This window comes from Scyliorhinus torazame, chromosome 4, assembly GCF_047496885.1.
Source record: "Scyliorhinus torazame isolate Kashiwa2021f chromosome 4, sScyTor2.1, whole genome shotgun sequence".
Classification (NCBI taxonomy): Eukaryota; Metazoa; Chordata; class Chondrichthyes; order Carcharhiniformes; family Scyliorhinidae; genus Scyliorhinus; species Scyliorhinus torazame.
The window spans coordinates 76404729-76423016 of NC_092710.1; the positions used below are offsets into that span (position 1 = coordinate 76404729).

The 18288-nt window shown below is 50.8% G+C and overlaps 1 protein-coding gene across 1 annotated transcript in view; it reads right to left on the reverse strand.

Annotated features, from left to right (window-relative positions):
* The window catches only part of LOC140410313 (beta-1,4-galactosyltransferase 3-like), a 208077-nt gene that overhangs the window by 106968 nt on the left and 82821 nt on the right, over window positions 1-18288 (reverse strand). The window contains exon 5 of the mRNA XM_072498303.1: window positions 17879-18001. Coding sequence (XP_072354404.1) covers window positions 17879-18001 — 123 coding nt within the window. The remainder of the gene's footprint in view (window positions 1-17878; window positions 18002-18288) is intronic.

The following is an 18288-nucleotide window of genomic DNA, read 5'->3' on the forward strand; positions in this document are numbered from 1 at the left end:
GCTGGGGGAGAGGGTTTACTGAGTGACAGTGTGATGGAGCTGGATTAACATCAGTAGAGATACAGTCAGTAACACAGGGTGCTGGGGGAGAGGGGTTACTGAGTGACAGTGTGATGGAGCTGGATTAACATCAGTAGAGATACAGTCAGTAACACAGGGTGCTGGGGAGAGGGGTTACTGAGTGACAGCGTGATGGAGCTGGATTAACATCAGTAGAGATACAGTCAGTAACACAGGGTGCTGGGGAGAGGGGTTACTGAGTGACAGTGTGATGGAGCTGGATTAACATCAGTAGAGATACAGTCAGTAACACAGGGTGCTGGGGGGAGAGGGGTTACTGAGTGACAGTGTGAGGGAGCTGGATTCACGTCAGTGGAGATACAGTCAGTAACACAGGGTACTGGGGGAGAGAGGTTACTGAGTGACAGTGTGAGGGAGTTGGATTAACATCAGTAGAGATACAGTCAGTAACACAGAGTGCTGGGGGGGAGGGGTTACTGAGTGACAGTGTGAGGGAGCTGGATTAACATCAGTAGAGATACAGTCAGTAACACAGGGTGCTGGGGGAGAGGGGTTACTGAGTGACAGTGTGAGGGAGCTGGATTAGCATCAATCGAGATACAGTCAGTACCACAGGGTGTTGGGGAGAGAGGGGTTACTGAGTGACAGAGCTGGATTCACATCAGTAGAGATACAGTCAGTAACACAGGGTGTTGGGGAGAGGGGTTACTGAGTGACAGTGTAAGGGAGCTGGAATAGCATCAGTAGAGATACAGTCAGTAACACGGTGCTGGGGGAGAGGGTTTACTGAGTGACAGTGTGATGGAGCTGGATTCACATCAGTAGAGATACAGTCAGTAACACAGGGTGCTGAGGGAGAGGGGTTACTGAGTGACAGTGTGAGGGAGCTGGATTAACATCAGTAGAGATACAGTCAGTAACACAGGGTGCTGGGGGAGAGGGGTTACTGAGTGACAGTGTGAGGGAGCTGGATTCACATCAGTAGAGATACAGTCAGTAACACAGGGTGCTGGGGGAGAGGGGTTACTGAGTGACAGTGTGAGGGAGCTGGAATAGCATCAGTAGAGATACAGTCAGTAACACGGTGCTGGGGGAGAGGGGTTACTGAGTGACAGTGTGAGGGAGCTGGATTAACATCAGTAGAGATACAGTCAGTAACACAGGGTGCTGGGGGAGGGGGGTTACTGAGTGACAGTGTGAGGGAGCTGGATTAACATCAGTAGAGATACAGTCAGTAACACAGGGTGCGGGGGGAGGGGGGTTACTGAGTGACAGTGTGAGGGAGCTGGATTAACATCAGTAGAGATACAGTCAGTAACACAGGGTGCTGGGGGAGAGGGGTCACTGAGTGACAGTGTGAGGGAGCTGGATTCACGTCAGTAGAGATAGAGTCAGTAACACAGGGTGCTGGGAGAGAGGGGTTACTGAGTGACAGTTTGAGGGAGCTGGATTAACATCAGTAGAGATACAGTCAGTAACACAGGGTGCTGGGGGAGGGGGGTTACTGAGTGACAGTGTGAGGGAGCTGGATTAACATCAGTAGAGATACAGTCAGTAACACAGGGTGCGGGGGGAGGGGGGTTACTGAGTGACAGTGTGAGGGAGCTGGATTAACATCAGTAGAGATACAGTCAGTAACACAGGGTGCTGGGGGAGAGGGGTCACTGAGTGACAGTGTGAGGGAGCTGGATTCACGTCAGTAGAGATAGAGTCAGTAACACAGGGTGCTGGGGGAGAGGGGTTACTGAATGACAGTGTGAGGGAGCTGGATTAACACCAGTAGAGATACAGTCAGTAACACAGGGTGCTGGGGGAGAGGGGTCACTGAGTGACAGTGTGAGGGAGCTGGATTCACGTCAGTAGAGATAGAGTCAGTAACACAGGGTGCTGGGAGAGAGGGGTTACTGAGTGACAGTTTGAGGGAGCTGGATTAACATCAGTAGAGATACAGTCAGTAACACGGTGCTGGGGGAGAGGGGTTACTGAGTGACATTGTGAGGGAGCTGGAATAGCATCAGTAGAGATACAGTCAGTAACACGGTGCTGGGGGAGAGGGGTTACTGAGTGACAGTGTGAGGGTGCTGGATTAACATCAGTAGAGATACAGTCAGTAACACAGGGTGCGGGGGGAGGGGGGTTACTGAGTGACAGTGTGAGGGAGCTGGATTAACATCAGTAGAGATACAGTCAGTAACACGGTGCTGGGGGAGAGGGGTTACTGAGTGACAGTGTGAGGGAGCTGGATTAACATCAGTAGAGATACAGTCAGTAACACAGGGTACTGGGGGAGAGGGGTTACTGAGTGACAGTGTGAGGGAGCTGGATTAACATCAGTAGAGATACAGTCAGTAACACAGGGTGCTGGGGGGGGGGGGGTTACTGAGTGACAGTGTGAGGGAGCTGGATTCACGTCAGTGGAGATACAGTCAGTTTCACAGGACCTGGGGGAGAGGGGTTACTGAGTGACAGTGTGAGGGAGCTGGATTAACATCAGTAGAGATACAGTCAGTAACACAGGGTGCGGGGGGAGGGGGGTTACTGAGTGACAGTGTGAGGGAGCTGGATTAACATCAGTAGAGATACAGTCAGTGACACAGGGAGCTGGGGGAGAGGGGTTACTGAGTGACATTGTAAGGGAGCTGGAATAGCATCAGTAGAGATACAGTCAGTAACACGGTGCTGGGGGAGAGGGGTTACTGAGTGACAGTGTGAGGGAGCTGGATTAACATCAGTAGAGATACAGTCAGTAACACAGGGTGCGGGGGGAGGGGGGTTACTGAGTGACAGTGTGAGGGAGCTGGATTAACATCAGTAGAGATACAGTCAGTAACACGGTGCTGGGGGAGCGGGGTTACTGAGTGACAGTGTGAGGGAGCTGGATTAACATCAGTAGAGATACAGTCAGTAACACGGTGCTGGGGGAGAGGGGTTACTGAGTGACAGTGTGAGGGAGCTGGATTAACATCAGTAGAGATACAGTCAGTAACACGGTGCTGGGGGAGAGGGGTTACTGGGTGACAGTGTGAGGGAGCTGGATTAACATCAGTAGAGATACAGTCAGTAACACGGTGCTGGGGGAGAGGGGTTACTGAGTGACAGTGTGAGGGAGCTGGATTAACATCAGTAGAGATACAGTCAGTAACACAGGGTGCTGGGGGAGAGCGGTTACTGAGTGACAGTGTGAGGGAGCTGGATTCACATCAGTAGAGATACAGTCAGTAACACAGGGTGCTGGGGGAGAGGGGTTACTGAGTGACAGTGTGAGGGAGCTGGATTAACATCAGTAGAGATACAGTCAGTAACACGGTGCTGGGGGAGAGGGGTTACTGAGTGACAGTGTGAGGGAGCTGGATTAACATCAGTAGAGATACAGTCAGTAACACAGGGTGCTGGGGGAGAGGGGTTACTGAGTGACAGTGTGAGGGAGCTGGACGAACATCAGTAGAGATACAGTCAGTAACACAGGGTGCTGGGGGATTGGATACTGAGTGACAGTGTTAGGGAGATGGATTAACATCAGTAGAGATACAGTCAGTAACACGGTGCTGGGGGAGGGGGTTTACTGAGTGACAGTGTGATGGAGCTGGATTAACATCAGTAGAGATACAGTCAGTAACACAGGGTGCTAGGGGAGAGGGGTTACTGAGTGACAGTGTGATGGAGCTGGATTAACATCAGTAGAGATACAGTCAGTAACACAGGGTGCTAGGGGAGAGGGGTCACTGAGTAACAGTGTGAGGGAGCTGGATTAACATCAGTACAGATACAGTCAGTAACACAGGGTGCTGGGGGAGAGGGGTTACTGAGTGACAGTGTGAGGGAGCTGGATTAACATCAGTAGAGATACAGTCAGTAACACAGGGTGCTGGGGGATTGGATACTGAGTGACAGTGTTAGGGAGCTGGATTAACATCAGTAGAGATACAGTCAGTAACACGGTGCTGGGGGAGAGGGTTTACTGAGTGACAGTGTGATGGAGCTGGATTAACATCAGTAGAGATACAGTCAGTAACAAAGGGTGCTGGGGGAGAGGGGTTACTGAGTGACAGTGTGATGGAGCTGGATTAACATCAGTAGAGATACAGTCAGTAACACAGGGTGCTGGGGAGAGGGGTTACTGAGTGACAGCGTGATGGAGCTGGATTAACATCAGTAGAGATACAGTCAGTAACACAGGGTGCTGGGGAGAGGGGTTACTGAGTGACAGTGTGATGGAGCTGGATTAACATCAGTAGAGATACAGTCAGTAACACAGGGTGCTGGGGGGAGAGGGGTTACTGAGTGACAGTGTGAGGGAGCTGGATTCACGTCAGTGGAGATACAGTCAGTAACACAGGGTACTGGGGGAGAGAGGTTACTGAGTGACAGTGTGAGGGAGTTGGATTAACATCAGTAGAGATACAGTCAGTAACACAGAGTGCTGGGGGGGAGGGGTTACTGAGTGACAGTGTGAGGGAGCTGGATTAACATCAGTAGAGATACAGTCAGTAACACAGGGTGCTGGGGGAGAGGGGTTACTGAGTGACAGTGTGAGGGAGCTGGATTAGCATCAATCGAGATACAGTCAGTACCACAGGGTGTTGGGGAGAGAGGGGTTACTGAGTGACAGAGCTGGATTCACATCAGTAGAGATACAGTCAGTAACACAGGGTGTTGGGGAGAGGGGTTACTGAGTGACAGTGTAAGGGAGCTGGAATAGCATCAGTAGAGATACAGTCAGTAACACGGTGCTGGGGGAGAGGGTTTACTGAGTGACAGTGTGATGGAGCTGGATTCACATCAGTAGAGATACAGTCAGTAACACAGAGTGCTGGGGGGAGAGGGGTTACTGAGTGACAGTGTGAGGGAGCTGGATTAACATCAGTAGAGATACAGTCAGTAACACAGGGTGCTGGGGGGAGAGGGGTTACTGAGTGACAGTGTGAGGGAGCTGGATTCACGTCAGTGGAGATACAGTCAGTAACACAGGGTACTGGGGGAGAGAGGTTACTGAGTGACAGTGTGAGGGAGTTGGATTAACATCAGTAGAGATACAGTCAGTAACACAGAGTGCTGGGGGGGAGGGGTTACTGAGTGACAGTGTGAGGGAGCTGGATTAACATCAGTAGAGATACAGTCAGTAACACAGGGTGCTGGGGGAGAGGGGTTACTGAGTGACAGTGTGAGGGAGCTGGATTAGCATCAATCGAGATACAGTCAGTACCACAGGGTGTTGGGGAGAGAGGGGTTACTGAGTGACAGAGCTGGATTCACATCAGTAGAGATACAGTCAGTAACACAGGGTGTTGGGGAGAGGGGTTACTGAGTGACAGTGTAAGGGAGCTGGAATAGCATCAGTAGAGATACAGTCAGTAACACGGTGCTGGGGGAGAGGGTTTACTGAGTGACAGTGTGATGGAGCTGGATTCACATCAGTAGAGATACAGTCAGTAACACAGAGTGCTGGGGGGAGAGGGGTTACTGAGTGACAGTGTGAGGGAGCTGGATTAACATCAGTAGAGATACAGTCAGTAACACAGGGTGCTGAGGGAGAGGGGTTACTGAGTGACAGTGTGAGGGAGCTGGATTAACATCAGTAGAGATACAGTCAGTAACACGGTGCTGGGGGAGGGGGTTTACTGAGTGACAGTGTGATGGAGCTGGATTAACATCAGTAGAGATACAGTCAGTAACACAGGGTGCTAGGGGAGAGGGGTTACTGAGTGACAGTGTGATGGAGCTGGATTAACATCAGTAGAGATACAGTCAGTAACACAGGGTGCTAGGGGAGAGGGGTCACTGAGGAACAGTGTGAGGGAGCTGGATTAACATCAGTACAGATACAGTCAGTAACACAGGGTGCTGGGGGAGAGGGGTTACTGAGTGACAGTGTGAGGGAGCTGGATTAACATCAGTAGAGATACAGTCAGTAACACAGGGTGCTGGGGGATTGGATACTGAGTGACAGTGTTAGGGAGCTGGATTAACATCAGTAGAGATACAGTCAGTAACACGGTGCTGGGGGAGAGGGTTTACTGAGTGACAGTGTGATGGAGCTGGATTAACATCAGTAGAGATACAGTCAGTAACACAGGGTGCTGGGGGAGAGGGGTTACTGAGTGACAGTGTGATGGAGCTGGATTAACATCAGTAGAGATACAGTCAGTAACACAGGGTGCTGGGGAGAGGGGTTACTGAGTGACAGTGTGATGGAGCTGGATTAACATCAGTAGAGATACAGTCAGTAACACAGGGTGCTGGGGAGAGGGGTTACTGAGTGACAGTGTGATGGAGCTGGATTAACATCAGTAGAGATACAGTCAGTAACACAGGGTGCTGGGGGGAGAGGGGTTACTGAGTGACAGTGTGAGGGAGCTGGATTCACGTCAGTGGAGATACAGTCAGTAACACAGGGTACTGGGGGAGAGAGGTTCCTGAGTGACAGTGTGAGGGAGTTAGATTAACATCAGTAGAGATACAGTCAGTAACACAGGGTGCTGGGGGGGAGGGGTTACTGAGTGACAGTGTGAGGGAGCTGGATTAACATCAGTAGAGATACAGTCAGTAACACAGGGTGCTGGGGGAGAGGGGTTACTGAGTGACAGTGTGAGGGAGCTGGATTAGCATCAATCGAGATACAGTCAGTACCACAGGGTGTTGGGGAGAGAGGGGTTACTGAGTGACAGAGCTGGATTCACATCAGTAGAGATACAGTCAGTAACACAGGGTGTTGGGGAGAGGGGTTACTGAGTGACAGTGTAAGGGAGCTGGAATAGCATCAGTAGAGATACAGTCAGTAACACGGTGCTGGGGGAGAGGGTTTACTGAGTGACAGTGTGATGGAGCTGGATTCACATCAGTAGAGATACAGTCAGCAACACAGGGTGCTGAGGGAGAGGGGTTACTGAGTGACAGTGTGAGGGAGCTGGATTAACATCAGTAGAGATACAGTCAGTAACACAGGGTGCTGGGGGAGAGGGGTTAGTGAGTGACAGTGTGAGGGAGCTGGATTCACATCAATAGAGATACAGTTAGTGCCACAGGGTGCTGGGGGAGAGGGGTTACTGAGTGACAGTGTGAGGGAGCTGGATTAACATCAGTAGAGATACAGTCAGTAACACAGGGTGCTGGGGGAGAGAGGTTACTGAGTGACAGTGTGAGGGAGCTGGATTAGCATCAATCGAGATACAGTCAGTACCACAGGGTGTTGGGGAGAGAGGGGTTACTGAGTGACAGAGCTGGATTCACATCAGTAGAGATACAGTCAGTAACACAGGGTGCTGAGGGAGAGGGGTTACTGAGTGACAGTGTGAGGGAGCTGGATTAACATCAGTAGAGATACAGTCAGTAACACAGGGTGCTGAGGGAGAGGGGTTACTGAGTGACAGTGTGAGGGAGCTGGATTAACATCAGTAGAGATACAGTCAGTAACACAGGGTGCTGAGGGAGAGGGGTTACCGAGTGACAGTGTGAGGGAGCTGGATTAATATCAGTAGAGATACAGTCAGTAACACAGGGTGCTGAGGGAGAGGGGTTACTGAGTGACAGTGTGAGGGAGCTGGATTAACATCAGTGTAGCACAATCAATTACTCACGATTCGAGAAGTGATGAAGTCAATTGAGGCTTTATTAAGCAAGACTTGTTCCCCAGCAGCTCAGTTACAGAATGCGACTCCTGGGAGATCCCGGGCTCTTATACTCCGCCTTACTGGGTGGAACCAGCAGGCGGCAGATCCAACCAGGACCCAGTGTCTGCCTACCAATAGCCTCTCGGCATCACAGGTACCGTACTACCCCTAATACATACCATCACATTCACCCCCTTGTTAAAAAGGAACCCGGCGGGGTGGTGGGTCGCATGGTGGTAGGGGTTTACAAAGCTGGTCCTGGAACTATTTTCATACTGTGGCTGTGCATTGAGCTCACCAGTTAACTATTTACAGGTTTTGTCAGAATTATTTACAGATTTTCGTCACACGGATTCCACGAGTCGAGCGGGTGCCCTGGTCGTCCTCGTCGATCGCCTCAGCCCGGTGGTGGTGCAGGTGCTGGCTCGTGCACTGTCGTCTCTGGGAGCATTGCGCTGTTCGTCCCTGTTTCCTTACTCCTGGGTGGGCACGTGAGGAGGACCGTTCCACCCGGGAAGGGAGCGGCCGTGGGGTGCGCCGGCGGGAGGGAGGGGGTGATTGGTGTTGGGGGTGTGTGTGGTTCCGGCGGGCGCCAGGTCCCGCAGGGAGACCGTGTCCTGTCGGACGTCGGGGTACGCCCTGAGGGTTTGCGTGGAGAAGGTGAACCCTCTCGACCAACGGGTCCGATTTGTGCGCGCGCACATGCTTTCGGAGCAAGATGCTTCCTGGGGCTGCCAGCCAGGTCGGCAGCGACGTTCCGGAGGAGGACTTCCTAGGGAAGACAAGGAGGCGTTCGTGAGGCGTTTGATTAGCGGTGGTACACAGCAGCGACCGGATGGAGTGGATGGCATCCGGGAGGACTTCCTGCCAACGGGAAACTGGGAGATTTCTGGACCGTAGGGCCAGTAGGACGGTCTTCCAGACCGTACCGTTCTCCCTCTCTACCTGACCGTTCCCCCGGGGTTGTAACTGGTCGTCCTGCTCGAGGCAATGCCCTTGCTGAGCAGGAACTGATGCAGTTCGTCGCTCATGAAGGAGGACCCCCTGTCCCTATGGATGTACGCGGGGAAACTGAACAGTGTAAAGTAAAGGTGGTGCCGAGGGCTTTAATGACGGTCATGTCGGGGCAGGGGATGGCGAAGGGGAAACTGGAGTATTCGTCCACCACGTTTAGGAAGTACACGTTGAGGTCGGTGGAGGGGAGGGGGCCTTTGAAATCCAAACTGAGGCGTTCAAAGGGGCGGGAAGCCTTGATCAGGTGCGCTCTATCTGGCCTGAAGAAGTGCGGTTTGCACTCTGCGCAGATTTGGCAGTTCCTGGTGGCTGTTCGGACCTCCTCAACAGAGGAGGGGAGGTTGCGAGACTTCACAAAATGGTAGAATCGAGTGACCCCCGGGTGGCAGAGGTCCTCGTGGAGGGCTTGGAGGCGGTCTACTTGTGCCTTGGCACATGTGCCGCGGGATAGGGCATCGGACGGCTCGTTCAGCTTTCCGGGACGATACAAGATCTCATAGTTACAGGTGGATAGCTCAGTCCTCCACCTTAAGATCTTGTCGTTCTTGATTTTGCCCCGCTGTGCATTATCAAACATAAAGGCTACCGACCGTTGGTCATTGAGGAGAGTGAATTTCCTGCCGGCCAGGTAATGCCTCCAATGTCGCACAGCTTCCACTATGGCTTGGTCTTCCTTTTCCACTGAGGAGTGGCGGATTTATGAGGCGTGGAGGGTCTGGGAGAAAAAGGCCACGGGTCTGCCCGCTTGGTTGAGGGTGGCCGCCAGAGCTACATCGGATGCGTCGCTCTCGTCGATTGCGTGCATAGTGGCCCATCGATATCCGCTTTGATGCGGCTGAAGGCCTGGCGGGCCTCTGTCGACAGGGGGAAGGTAGTGGACTGGATTAACGGGCAGGCCTTGTCTGCATATTGGGGAACCCACTGGGCGTAATAAGAAGCCCAGGCAACGTTTCAGGGCTTTGGAGCAGTGGGGGTGGGGAAATTCCATAAGGGGGCGCATGCGTTCAGGGTCAGGGCCTATCATTCCATTACGCACTACGTATCCCAGGATGGCCAGACGGTTGGTGCTAAAAATGCATTTTTCCGCGTTATAGGTGAGGTTCAGGGCGTTAGCGGTCTGGAGGAATTTGCGGAGGTTGGCGTTGTGGTCCTGCTGGTCATGGCCGCAGATGGTTACATTGTCGAGGTGGCCCGCAAACCGTGCTGGTCAACCATTCGGTCCATCTCCCGTTGGAAGACTGAGACTCCGTTAGTGACGCCAAATGGGACCCTTAAAAAGTGGAAGAGCCGCCCGTCTGCCTCGAAGGCAGTATAGTTGCAGTCACCAGGACAGATGGGGAGCTGGTGGTAGGCGGACTTAAGGTACACGGTGGAAAAGACCTTGTATTGTGCAATCCGATTGACCATGTCGGATATGTGGGGGAGAGGGTACGCATCTAGCTGCGCGTACCTATTGATAGTCTGACTATAGTCTACGACCATCCTCTGCTTCTCCCCGGGCTCTCCAGGGACTATTGCTGGCCTGGATTATGCCTTCCTTCAGCAGCCGCTGGACTTCAGACCGGATAAACGTTCGGTCCTGGGCGCTGTACCGTCTGCTCCTAGTGGCGACGGGTTTGCAATCCGGGGTGAGGTTCGCAAACAAGGAAGGCGGTTCAACTTTGAGGGTCGCGAGGCTGCAGATAGTGAGGGGGGGTATAAGGCTGCCAAATTGGAACGTTAGGCTCAGGAGGTTACATTGGAAATCGAACCCTAAGAGAGTGGGAGCGCAGAGTTGGGGAAGGTCTTAAAGCCGATAATTCTTAAACTCTCTCCCTTGCACCGTTAGGTTCGCGATGCAGAACCCTTTGATCTCTACGGAATGGGATCCCGCTGCCAGGAAAATCTTTTGGGTGCTCGGACGAATGGAAAGAAAACAGTGTCTTACCGTATCCAGGTGGATAAAACTTTCCGTGTTCCCGGAGTCGATCAGGCATGGTGTCTCGTACCCATTGACCAGCACCGTTGTTGTTGCCGTTTGGAGCGTCTGGGGCCGCGATTGGTCCAGGGTCACCGAAGCCAGTCGTGGTTGTTGCATCGCGGCGTTTTCTTCAGACCCTGTGGAGCCGTCTATGCTGGGGTCCTTGGCTATCAGCCAAGATGGCGGCGTCCATGGATCGCACGGGGTCGGGGGTGGACAAAATGGTCGCGCCCATGGATCGCACGTGGCCGGGGGGGTCACAAGATGGCGGCGCCCATCCTCCCCACGTGGCGTCCGGGACCCAAAATGGCGGCGCCTGCTGGCCGCACATGGATCGTTGTGGGGGTTGAGTCTGCTGTCCCCGTTCTCCCCCGGACATTGCGGCGACCCCTCGGGACTGGCACACCGCTGAGTAGTGCCCCTTTTTGCCGCAGCTTTTACATATGGCCCAGCAGGTCGGGCAGCGCGGTCGGGGGTGTTTCGCCTGCCCGCAAAAATAGGAGCGGTGCCCACCCGGATGGTCTGGTGCTCTGGCCGCGCAGGCTTACGGAGGGGTGGGGGTGCCGGGGAGTCGGTCGCAACGGGGGTCCACGGAGCCCAAGGGGCTGCCGCGCAGTCGGGGCCGTAGGCGCGGGCATTTTGTGCGGCCACGTCGAGAGAGGCCGCAAGGGCCCGTGCCTCTGTGAGTCCTAACGAGTCTCACTCTAGCAGTCTTCGGCGAATTTGAGAAGAGGTCATACCTGCCACAAAAGCATCCCTGATTAGCAGCTTCGTATGTTCGTTTGCGCTTACCGACGGGCAGTTGCAGTTCCTTCCCAATATCAGCTGCGTGATGTAGAACTCGTCCAGCGATTCTCCGGGGATTTGCCGTCTCATCGCGAGTTGGTGGCGTGCGTAGACTTGGTTTATGGGCCGAATGTACACCCCTTTCAGCATGGTGAGTGCCGTCGGGAATTCCTCCGCGTCTTCGATGAGCGTGTAGATCTCCAGGCTCACCCTGGAATGCAGGACCTGCATTTTTGGTCAAACGTGGTCCAGCCGGGTGCTGTTCGGAGGTATCCCTCGAAGCATGCTAGCCAGTGTTTAAATACGGCCGCTGAGTTTGCTGCATGGGGGCTGATTCGCAGACACTCCGGGGCGATCCGGAGCTTCATAGTCTCTTTACGTCTGCTGAATAAATTGTAGCACTATCAAGTACTCACGAGTCAAGAAGTGATGAAGTCAATCGAGGCTTTATTAAGCAAGACTTGTTCCCCAGCAGCTCAGTTACAGAATGCGGCTGCTGGGAGAACCCGGGCTCTTGTACTCCACCTTACTGGGTGGAGCCAGCAGGCGGCAGATCCAACCAGGACCCAGTGTCTGTCTACCAATAGCCTCTCGGCATCACAGATACCGTACTAACCCTAATACATACCACCACAATCAGTAGAGATACAGTCAGTAACACAAGGGTGCTGGGGGAGAGGGGTTACTGAGTGACAGTGTGAGAGAGCTGTATTAACATTAGTACAGATAGTCAGTAACACAGGGTGCTGGGGGAGAGGGGTTACTGAGTGACAGTGTGAGGGAGTTGGATTAACATCAGTAGAGATACAGTCAGTAACACAGGGTGCTGGGGGGGAGGGGTTACTGAGTGACAGTGTGAGGGAGCTGGATTAACATCAGTAGAGATACAGTCAGTAACACAGGGTGCTGGGGGGGAGGGGTTACTGAGTGACAGTGTGAGGGAGCTGGATTAACATCAGTAGAGATACAGTCAGTAACACAGGGTGCTGGGGGAGAGGGGTTACTGAGTGACAGTGTGAGGGAGCTGGATTAGTATCAATCGAGATACAGTCAGTGACACAGGGTGCTGGGGGAGAGGGGTTATTGAGTGACAGTGTGAGGGAGCTGGAATAGCATCAGTAGAGATACAGTCAGTAACACAGGGTGTTGGGGAGAGGGGTTACTGAGTGACAGTGTAAGGGAGCTGGAATAGCATCAGTAGAGATACAGTCAGTAACACAGGGTGCTGGGGGAGAGGGGTTACTGAGTGACAGCGTGAGGGAGCTGGATTAGCATCAATCGGGATACAGTCAGTACCACAGGGTGTTGGGGAGAGAGGGGTTACTGAGTGACAGAGCTGGATTCACATCAGTAGAGATACAGTCAGTAACACAGGGTGTTGGGGAGAGGGGTTACTGAGTGACAGTGTGAGGGAGCTGGATTAACATCAGTAGAGATACAGTCAGTAACACAGGGTGCTGGGGGAGAGGGTTTACTGAGTGACAGTGTGATGGAGCTGGATTCACATCAGTAGAGATACAGTCAGTAACACAGGGTGCTGGGGGGAGAGGGGTTACTGAGTGACAGTGTGAGGGAGCTGGATTAACATCAGTAGAGATACAGTCAGTAACACAGGGTGCTGAGGGAGAGGGGTTACTGAGTGACAGTGTGAGGGAGCTGGATTAACATCAGTAGAGATACAGTCAGCAACACAGGGTGCTGAGGGAGAGGGGTTACTGAGTGACAGTGTGAGGGAGCTGGATTAACATCAGTAGAGATACAGTCAGTAACACAGGGTGCTGGGGGAGAGGGGTTAGTGAGTGACAGTGTGAGGGAGCTGGATTCACATCAATAGAGATACAGTTAGTGCCACAGGGTGCTGGGGGAGAGGGGTTACTGAGTGACAGTGTGAGGGAGCTGGATTCACATCAGTAGAGATACAGTCAGTAACACAGGGTACTGGGGGAGAGGGGTTACTGAGTGACAGTGTGAGGGAGTTGGATTAACATCAGTAGAGATACAGTCAGTAACACAGGGTGCTGGGGGGGAGGGGTTACTGAGTGACAGTGTGAGGGAGCTGGACTAGCATCAGTAGAGATACAGTCAGTAACACAGGGTGCTGGGGGAGAGGGGTTACTGAGTGACAGTGTGAGGGAGCTGGATTCACATCAGTAGAGATACAGTCAGTGACACAGGGTGCTGGGGGAGAGGGGTTACTGAGTGACAGTGTGAGGAGCTGGATTAACATCAGTAGAGATACAGTCAGTAACACAGGGTGCTGGGGGAGAGGGGTTACTGAGTGACAGTGTGAGGGAGCTGGATTCACATCAGTAGAGATACAGTCAGTGACACAGGGTGCTGGGGTAGGATGCTGGGGAGCTACTGGGTGACTGTATAAAACTCACCTTCATATACGGAGGTTCCTGGAACTTTGAAGGAAAGAAGGCGTGAATGAGTGATACAGGAAGACAGAGAGGAGTGAGGGAATGGGAGAGAGAGAATGATATGTGAATGAAAATGAGAACAGTGAGAACATCAACAAGACAACAGGAACATTCGACAGTGATGAGCTGCTACTTCGACATGAGGAACTATCTCTCCCCTCGATCTGTCTCATTCCCTTCCTCCTGAACCTCAGTCTCTCTCTCTCGATCTCTCTCATTGCAGACTCTTCCGCTCGCTCTAGTGTTTTATTTGTTTACGGAACGTGAGCGTTGCGGACAGGGCTGGCAATTATGGCCCATCGCTGACTGCCCTCCATTTCAGGTGGCATATGGGAATCAACCACATTTTGGATCTGGAGTCACATGTCGGCGAGAGCAGGCAAGGACGGCAGATTTGCTCCCCGAAAGGACGCAAGTGAACGACCTTGGTGTCATGGTCCTCACTCGACTTTTAATTCCAGATAATTCAAATCACACTTCCACAGTCTACTGTGGTGGGATTTGAACACGGATCCCCTGATCTTGCCTGGGTCTTTGAATTACTAGTCCAGCGACAATACCACAACACCACTGCCTGCCCCGACATTCAGTCTCTCCCTGCCTCCTTGTACTCTCCCCCTTCGATCTATCTCAGTTCCAAACTGTCCACTGCTCGATGTCACAACCCCAGTCTCTTTGCCCTGATCTCTCAACTGCAATCTCTCTCACAGAATAATCCAGCACAGAAGAGGCCCTTCGGCCCATCCATTCTACACCGACGCATGAAAGACACCTGAGCTGCCGACCTAATCCCATTTGCCAGCACTTGGCCCATAGCCTTGAATGTTATGACCTGCCAAGTGCTCATCCAGGTACTTCTTAAAGGATAATAATAATAAGGCAACCCACCTCTACCACCCTCCAGGCATTCCAGACCGTCACCACCCTCTCGGAAAAAGTTTTTTTTCCTCAAAGCCCCCTAAACCACACCTTAAGCTTGTGTCCCCCATAACTGACCTATCAACAAAGGGGAACAACTGCTCTCTCAGAAGTCACAGTCTGCGATACAGACTGGAATCCAACTGAGGTGGTTGTAGTGGTTTATATTTAGAATATCTGTGTGTGAAATACAGACTGGTATCTAATTGAGGGGTTGGGGTGGTTTCCACAGAATAATAGATACCCGGGAGTGAGTTACAGACTGGAACCTAATCAAAGGGTTCGGGGTGGTTTATATACAGAATAACAGATACCCGGGAGTGAGTTACAGACTGGAATCTAATTCAGGGGTTTGGGTGGTTTATATGTAGAACAGATACCCAGGAATGAGTAACAGACTGGAATCTAATCAAGGGGTTCGGGGTGATTTATATGTAGAATAACAGATACTCGGGAGTGATTAAACACTGGAATCTAATGAGGGGTTCGTGGGGGTTTATATAAAGAAGAACAGATACCCAGGACTGAGTTACAGACTGGAATCTAATCGAGGAGTTCGGGTGGTTTATATATTGAATAACAGATACCCGGGAGTCAGTTACAGATTGCGATCTAATCGAGGGGTTCGGGGTGGTTGATATACAGAATAACAGATACCCGGGAGTGAGTTCCAGACTGGAATAAAATTCAGGGGTTTGGGTGGTTAAGATGTAGAACAGATACCCAGGAATGAGTAACAGACTGGAATCTAATCGAGGGGTTCGGGGTGATTTATATGTAGAATAACAGATACCCAGGAGTAATTAAACACTGGAATCTAATGAGGGGTTCAGAGTGGTTTATATATAGAATAACAGATACCCGGGAGTGAGTTACAGATTGTAATCTAATTGAGGGGTTCGTGGTGGTTTATATATAGAATAACAGATACCCAGGAGTGAGTTCCAGACTGGAATCTAATCGAGGGGTTCGGGGTGGTTTATATATAGATAACAGATACCCGAGAATGAGTTGCAGACTGGAAACTAATCGAGTGGTTCGGGGTGGTTTATATGTAGAATAACAGATACCCAGGAGTGATTAAACACTGGAATCTAATGAGGGGTTCGGGGTGGTTTATATATAGAATAACAGATACCCTGGAGTGAGTTACAGATTGCAATCTAATCGAAGGGTTCGTGGTGGTTTATATAAAGAACAGATACCCGGGCGTGAGTTACAGATTGCAATCTAATTGAGGGGTTCGTGGTGGTTTATATATAGAATAACAGATACCCAGGAGTGAGTTCCAGACTGGAATCTAATCGAGGGGTTCGGGGTGGTTTATATATAGATAACAGATACCCGAGAATGAGTTGCAGACTGGAAACTAATCGAGTGGTTCGGGGTGGTTTATATGTAGAATAACAGATACCTAGGAGTGATTAAACACTGGAATCTAATGAGGGGTTCGTGGTGGTTTATATATAGAATAACAGATACCAGGGAGTGAGATACAGATTGCAATCTAATCGAGGGGTTCGGGGTGGTTTATATAAAGAAGAACAGATACCCGGGAGTGAGTTACAGATTGCAATCTAATCGAGGGCTTTGGGGTGGTTTATATACAGAATAACAGATACCCGGGAGAGAGTTACAGACTGGAATCTAACCGAGGGGTTTGGGGTGGTTTATATATAGAATAACAGATACCCGGGAGTGAGTTACAGACTGGAATCTAATTCAGGGGTTTGGGTGGTTTATATGTAGAACAGATACCCAGGAATGAGTAACAGACTGGAATCTAATCGAGGGGTTCGGGGTGATTTATATGTAGAATAACAGATACCCAGGAGTGATTAAACACTGGAATCTAATGAGGGGTTCGGGGTGGTTTATATATACAATAACAGATACCCGGGAGTGAGTTACAGATTGCAATCTAATCAAGTTGTTCGTGGTGGTTTATATAAAGAAGAACAGATACCCGGGAGTGAGTTACAGACTGGAATCTAATCGAGGGGTTCGGGGTGGTTTATATATAGATAACAGCTACCCGAGAATGAGTTGCAGACTGGAATCTAATCGAGTGGTTCGCGGTGGTTTATATATAGAATAACATATACCCGGGTGTGAGTCACAGAATGGAATCTAATCGAGGGGTTTGGGGTGGTTTATGTAAAGAATAACAGATACCCAGGAGTGAGTTACAGACCGGAATCTAATCAAGGTGTTCAGGGTGGTTTCTATAGAGAATAACAGATACCCGAGAGTGAGTTACAGACTGGAATATAATCGAGGGGTTCGGGGTGGTTTATATACAGGATGACAGATACCCGGGAGTGAGTTACAGACTGGAATCTAATCGAGAGGTTTGGGGTGGTTTATATATAGAATAATAGATACCCGGGAGTGAGTTACAGACTGGAATCTAATCGAGGGGTTCGGGGTGGTTTATATAGAGAATAACAGATACCCGGGAGAGAGTTACAGACTGGAATCTAACCGAGGGGTTTGGGGTGGTTGATATACAGAATAACAGATACCCAGGAGTGAGGTATAGACTGGAATCTAATTGAGGGGTTCAGGGTGGTTTATATATAGAATAACAGATACCCAGGAGTGAGTTACAGACTGGAATCCAATCGAGGAGTTCAGGGTGGTTTATTTCTAGAATAACAGATACCTGAGAGTGAGTTACAGACTGGAATCTAATCGAGGGGTTTGGGTGGTTTATATATATAATAACAGATACCCGGAAGTGAGTTACAGACTGGAATCTAATCGACGGGTTCAGGGTGGTTTATATATAGAATAACAGATACCAGGGAGTGAGTTACAGACTGGAATCTAATCGAGGGGTTCGGGATGGTTTATGTATAGAATAACAGATACCCGGGAGTGAGTTACAGACTGGAATCTAATCGAGGGGTTCAGGGTGGTTTATATATAGAATAACAGATATCCGGGAGTGAGTTACAGACTGGAATCTAATCGAGGGGTTCAGGGTGGTTTATGTATAGAATGACAGATATCCGGGAGTGAGTTACAGACTGGAATCTAATCGATGGGTTCAGGGTGGTTTATATATAGAATAATTGATACCCAGGAGCGAATTACAGACGGGAAACTATTTGAGTATTGAACAGGAAGAAGGTGTGGGTGTTTACCTGGTCGCTATGTCATCATCCTCCCCTCCCCAGCCCCAATATTCATTGGGAAAGCCGTTCATCTGGAGATATTGTTCTGGGGTAACTGCTGACACCCCACCAAAATACGTCTTGTATGGAAGTCTGCAAGATGAAACAAAGAGCATCAGCTTCAGAAAAAATACCAAGCAAAATATGGGTGTGAAGGAACACTCCTTTAATTGTGATTTCAGTGTGTGTGTGCCCGGGTGTGAAGGAACACTCCTTTAATAGTGATTTCAGTGTGTGAGAGCCCGGGTGTGAAGGAACTCTCCTTCAATAGTGATTTCAGTGTGTGTGAGCCCTGGTGTGGAGGAACACTCCTTTAATAGTGATTTCAGTGTGAGAGAGCCCGGGTGTGAGGGAACACTCCTTTAATAGTGATTTCAGTG